Source organism: Grammomys surdaster, unplaced genomic scaffold (genome assembly GCF_004785775.1).
Source record: "Grammomys surdaster isolate TR1022 unplaced genomic scaffold, NIH_TR_1.0 124938, whole genome shotgun sequence".
In the NCBI taxonomy this organism is placed as follows: domain Eukaryota; kingdom Metazoa; phylum Chordata; class Mammalia; order Rodentia; family Muridae; genus Grammomys; species Grammomys surdaster.
In genome coordinates, this window is record NW_021619867.1 from 420196 (window position 1) to 425887 (window position 5692).

General features: G+C 39.0%; 1 protein-coding gene across 1 annotated transcript in view; it reads right to left on the reverse strand.

The window, feature by feature from the left end:
• The window catches only part of LOC114636806 (filaggrin-like), a 7101-nt gene continuing 1409 nt past the window's right edge, over window positions 1-5692 (reverse strand). Inside the window, exons 3-4 of the mRNA XM_028784916.1 lie at window positions 606-729; window positions 1-236 (exon numbers count right to left, since the gene is read on the reverse strand). Coding sequence (XP_028640749.1) covers window positions 1-236; window positions 606-729 — 360 coding nt within the window. The remainder of the gene's footprint in view (window positions 237-605; window positions 730-5692) is intronic.

Below are 5692 nucleotides of genomic sequence, written 5' to 3' on the forward strand. Positions count from 1 at the left end.
TCAGCGCTGTTTCAGGAGCCCCCAAGCCTTCAATGAGGTCTGGGCTCGTGGGGTTCTCAGACTCTTGGACACCCAGGTGCCACTGGGAGTCTCGGAGGAGCAGAGAACAGAACCCAGGGCCTGAGGGCTGGGGACAGCGTCTAGCTGGAGCTCCAGCTTGTGTCTTGGTGTGATTGTCCTTGGCTTGACAGAGGCAGGCTTGGTGGCTTTTGTGGCTGTGAGCACAGAGAGGCCTTCTACAGGAGAGTAAAGCTTCAGCTCTGTAGACAAAGGCCTTCCCCAGGTTCCTCACGGTGGATTTTGATGAAAAAGACAGTACATTGTTCCAAACAGTTTATTGGTTGTTTGTGGCAGAAAATAGATGCATAATGTACCGTACCCCACTTCTCCGGGTGGGCCAGAGATTAAATACCTTTTGCAGGGAGGAATGTTTGGGAAGAGAAGCTTATTGGCTAAGCCCTCTGGGCTGACCAAAGGACACATTTCTTTTCTGTGAGAAGCATGGCAGTATGTTTCGAGTCAGTAGTCTGGCAGGGAGCTAGGAGTTGCCCAAGCCTCAGATGTGTGCACACCGAGTCTCTGGGTCTCAACCTACTCTACCTTACCAAACTTCCCACGCTTTGGGAGTGAGTAGAGGCTATGAAGTGAGTGTACATCATTGGTCAGTGCTGAGGTACTGGGGATGTCTGTTTGCATAAGGAAGAAATCCAGGGGCTGCTGGATGTGATCCTATAAGGAAAGAGGATTTTTAACCTGTATGTAACCTGGCTATCAAGCTACATGCTGGCTGGAGCAGAAAGGAAGCAGTCCTACTTCTGCCAGTCTCAGAATGAGCTTTTTGGGGATTTGGGCATGCCTTGACCCACCCTTGCTTCAGGTCTGCTCCCCTTGGCTTCACAGCTCCCCTAGTCCCATTCAGGTTGTGACATATAATGCTGGCAATAGCTTATACATTTCAGTTTACAGAATTGCCTCAAGAGGACACGTCAAGTCCTCTTGATTTGTACCATCGATGTTTGTGTAAGTGCACCCTGTGGTGTTCATCTAATGTCAGAGTTCCTTAATGAGGCATTTTCATAACATATCTGTGTTGTTAACAAGGAGTGAGTGTGTACTCAATGAAAAATTAGTCAGCCTTAAGATTAAGGGAGAGTTGTGATTTGCAAAAATATAGATGAACCCAGAGAACATAATTCTAAATCACACACAGAAAGATAAATATTGCATGATATGGAATCTGACCTTAATACGTGCATGTAATTTAAATGGTATAAAAGCAAAAAAAAGAGGAGGAGGGATGGGATAGGGGATTAATGGGCGGTGGGGAATGGGAAAAGGGGATAACATCTGAAATGTAAAAAAATAAAATATCGAATTAAAAAAACAAAATGAGTAGAATAGTGGTTATCATGGTTGAACATGTAAGGAAAGAGAAGGCCATTGAACAAAGAATTAAACTCTTGTGTTCCAAGAAGAGTGATTATTGGAAACTGAATGTAAAATTCTTGAGTATAGTTAATTATGTTGTGTTGTGGAACTTGTTACGAGGTTATATTTCATGTTTCTACCACATACACTCTTGGAAAAGGAAGCTATGTGAGATAATTGATATATTAAACTTAGCTAGACTATAGTGATTATTTCACATTATATACATATATCAAAACATTGCATTGCAACTCAAAATGTACTACTTTAGTTTGCTATTTATTCTTCAAAAATCTGGGCAAGGGAGGTTTAGCCTTGAACTCTGGCTTCCCAAATATATCATCCATGATCTCCTCTCCTGTTAATTCTCAAAAGTATCTCATGAAGACTATATTCTCATACCTCGCTCCTCCTCCAAATCCATATAAGCTAGCACTCTTATGAATGTTGGAAACCTAATGATTTGGTTAGATAGTAGTTTGTTGCTTCTGACAGAAAGAGTTTATATTTATTATGTCTGGTTCATTGGAGGACCATCCATTTCTTCTCTTTCCAAAAATTACTTTATATAGCAGATGTTTGGCTACTTTGTGGGTTCTTTTTTCTTCCATCCTTCTCTACCCTTATTCTTCCACCCTTCCACCTCCTAACACTAGGAAGGAGAGGAAAAAATACATGTTAAAGGGGGTGGGGGTGACAATATTGTTAGACTACTTCCTGTTAATTAGGAGCATCAAGTTCCTTGGGGCAAGTTTGGTCCTTGCTGTCAGTATATCAACTTTCTTCTTCTCATCTCTTTGTGAACAACCACTTGACAAACCGCAACAAACTGCAACCAATACCAAGCAATGGTATCCAACCACCAACCAGACAACCAGCCATCCCCTTATTGGGACTCTAACATTTTAGGAGAAGCCCCCAGAATTTCAAACATCACATAATCACAGAAACTATCTGCAGTTGACAAAATCATGCCCCTCCTAGAGCACAAGGCCAGTCATAGTCTACTGCTCTTGACAATTTGAAGCAACCTCACATCCCACAGCTGGGAATGAGACAAAAACAAATTCCCATAACATTTCCATGTTTTTCAAAGAAACCAAAATTCTTACTACATCTTTATATCACAGCTTCTCTATAGAAATGGCTCCTTCTAGTATCACAGATTTCAAGATACCAAAACAATGACTATATTCATTTATATTAATTGTCTAGTATATTTGAATGCTGACAATACGTTTTAGTGACAGAAATGAGGACTTGAAAGACAGTTCCGGGTCCAGACGCCATGCTGACTCTTCCAGGGGCAGCCCAGGAGCAGGTTGAGGGTTGAGGTAGGTTATTATCTATCTATCTATCTATCTATCTATCTATCTATCTATCTATCTATCATCTATCTATCATCTATCTCCACTTATGGCCTGGACCTTTGGAATATAGTCCAGACGAGCTTTGAATATGCTATCTTTCTGCTTCAGCCTCCAAAGTACTAAAATGACAGCAAGTATCATTATGCCTAGCACAAAGAAATCATCTTCAAATAAATTTATATTTTATTTGTGTTTTTGTATTTTGTGCTTGGGATTACATTCAGTTCTTATAAATGTTAGAAACTATACTATTGAGCTACCTGTTTCCACGTTTTGAATTTTGTATCTACCACATATTTGTAATTTAACTATGGAGATATTTAATGGTATATTTTCTCAATAATTTTTTTCTTCATCTTCTTATTTCACCCATGCCTAAAACTTTTCCCAAATGACAAACACTTATTGAATGCCTATTATGTGTCAGGCCCAATTCTAAGTGTTTTTCATGTACCCACTAGGTTGTTGTATTATGAAAGTCAGAGACATGTCTGCTCCTGACAGTACCTCTTCACAGTTCAAAGAAGATATTGAGCATCATAACCTCCATATAGAGACGTTCCAGTGTGGCAAGGTAGCCACTGGGCAAGAATTGCCCTAATTCATGTACAGACAAAAATACTGTCCAGGAAAAGATACATGATTTGGGGTAGTTGACAGCCTAGCTCTGCCAAGACAGGGTAAGCTAGTCCTTCATATTTCTTGGTTCACTTAAGGTCTATCAGATGGTTCTGGGCCTGAAGTCTGAAAAAATGGAGGACTGTCTAGGTAGTCAGCTGTCTGCAAATTAGTTAAGTTTTGCAAGCTTTGTTTTTGTGATTCCTATATATTGGGGTAATAGTTAATCCATTCTCAGATCTCTGACAAGATTGAAGACTAGTTATAGTCTCATGGTATTTGGCATGACACTCAAGATGGCTCCTTACCCTTAAATTCTGAACCTCCTTCCAGAAATTTGAATAGGATAAGAGCATCAATCCGTTCTTCCAAATGCCTATCTAAATTCTGTGGTATATTCAACATATTAGAAACGTTTTTTGCTAAATGATTAACAAAAGTAGCTGTCTTAACTTCTTGTGCCACAGCAATTGCGGAAGCAGTGGTGGTAGCAATTAATGTAATTATAGCTGTTATACCAGCAATAATCAAGCCAACTAGAATTGTAAACTTTTTAAGTTAGGATAGATGTTAGAGTCTTGTACCTAAACTGACAAAATTGATGGATTATTGATTGAACATTATTAGTGATATCATACCTTATACTTACATAACTGTTATAACTCTATTTAATGTATATTTGAGAGTAAAGGCCTTTTTAATGGACAAAAAGAAGGAAATGTTGTGGATTTGGTTTATTGCTTGTATTGTGTTAATTGGGGCCCTCCAAAATTACATGAGAATCCTGCATGTAAGATACTGGGTCAGTGCCTCCAGTTGGTTCCAATTGGTAAATAAAGCTGCAGGTGGCCAATGATTGGGCAGGGAGGCAAAGGCAGGACTTTTGTTTTCCCAGGCAAGGAAACTGAAGACATAAGAAGGATTTAGTAGTGTCATGCACAAGAGGAAGAAGGATCCGGCTTGACAGCTCCAGAAGAGAGAGTTTACAATCATGTAAGAGTCGGGAAGAGCAGCATGAAGGAACCTCCAATTGGGTCTAGGGTACCAAAGATGGAATATAGATTTTAGTAAGTGATAATTCAGGAGTATAGGAGGGGAGATATTAGCAACATGGAAATTTAAGGGTGGCTCAGGCATTGCTCTGATTAAGGCACAATAAAATAGAAAGCTCTGTGTGTGTGTGTGCGTGTGTGTCTTTCATTTGAGAATCAAGGGCATTGGGGCAGTAGTGAGTAATTCGAGCCTGCCACTGCTGAGATTGGAACAAATTAATCTACTACGGCTCCACTTGATACGCGCTTACTATCCCGCAGGAAGTTATTTGTGTGATAAAGTCACATGCAAATTGAGGATGTGTGCCTATGGAGCTATAAAGTCTCATATTCTGGAGAAAAAAAATCAAGGTACAAAGGTACAGTGTTAATTTTCTGTTTATAAAAAACCTTTAGATTTCTAAGGTGATATTATAGAACAGTGATGTCCTTAGAGAAGTATATGGGTATATTTTCAATTTTTCTTTAATAATTTGAAAGCTGACCAAACTGTAAGGTAACCTAGCAATTCTGTCAAGTTTGAAAGATTCAGTTATGAAACACAAAAACAAGTCTTCAAATTTAAAAAAAGAAAGGAGGGCAGGCAAACAATATTAGATGGCCAATTGTTTATTTTGAATTATTATACACATAACTTTACTGAATTCAGTATGTCCAATGTAACTTTAATGATTGCTGAAGAAAAGAAAGATCCTAGAGAGTACAAGGAGTCGACACACTAAACTCATAATGCAGGCAAGGGATTTCAGCCTGGAAGAATCAATGTAAACTTTGAACATTTGAAGACTTTTTGGGAAAATTAATGTGGAGAATTCAGCAGATCAAAATGAAACATTTTGTAGATGTAAGAATTTATACACAAAATAGGAACATTTAGATTCTTGGTCCTAATGAATTACTGTGGAGAAAATTCTGATTTTATTCTCAAAACATGATTAGAATAAATATGAACTATCACCCAAAAGGAAACACCTAGAGTTAATTGAGTAAAATAAGGAACCAAATAACCCAAAACTACAGGGAAGAAAACCTATATCTCGGTAAGCATGTAAGCATTTTTACGTAGCAAATTGCATTTCATGGGTAATAATAATAGCTATGGGACTGACTAAAACCGAGGTGTTTAGATGTAACATTTGAATGAAATCCTCCCAGACCACATGCAGAAACCTGCTGAACCCCCGAGCTGGAGCTGGAGCCGGCCCTCCTGTGGGCGGATGAGTC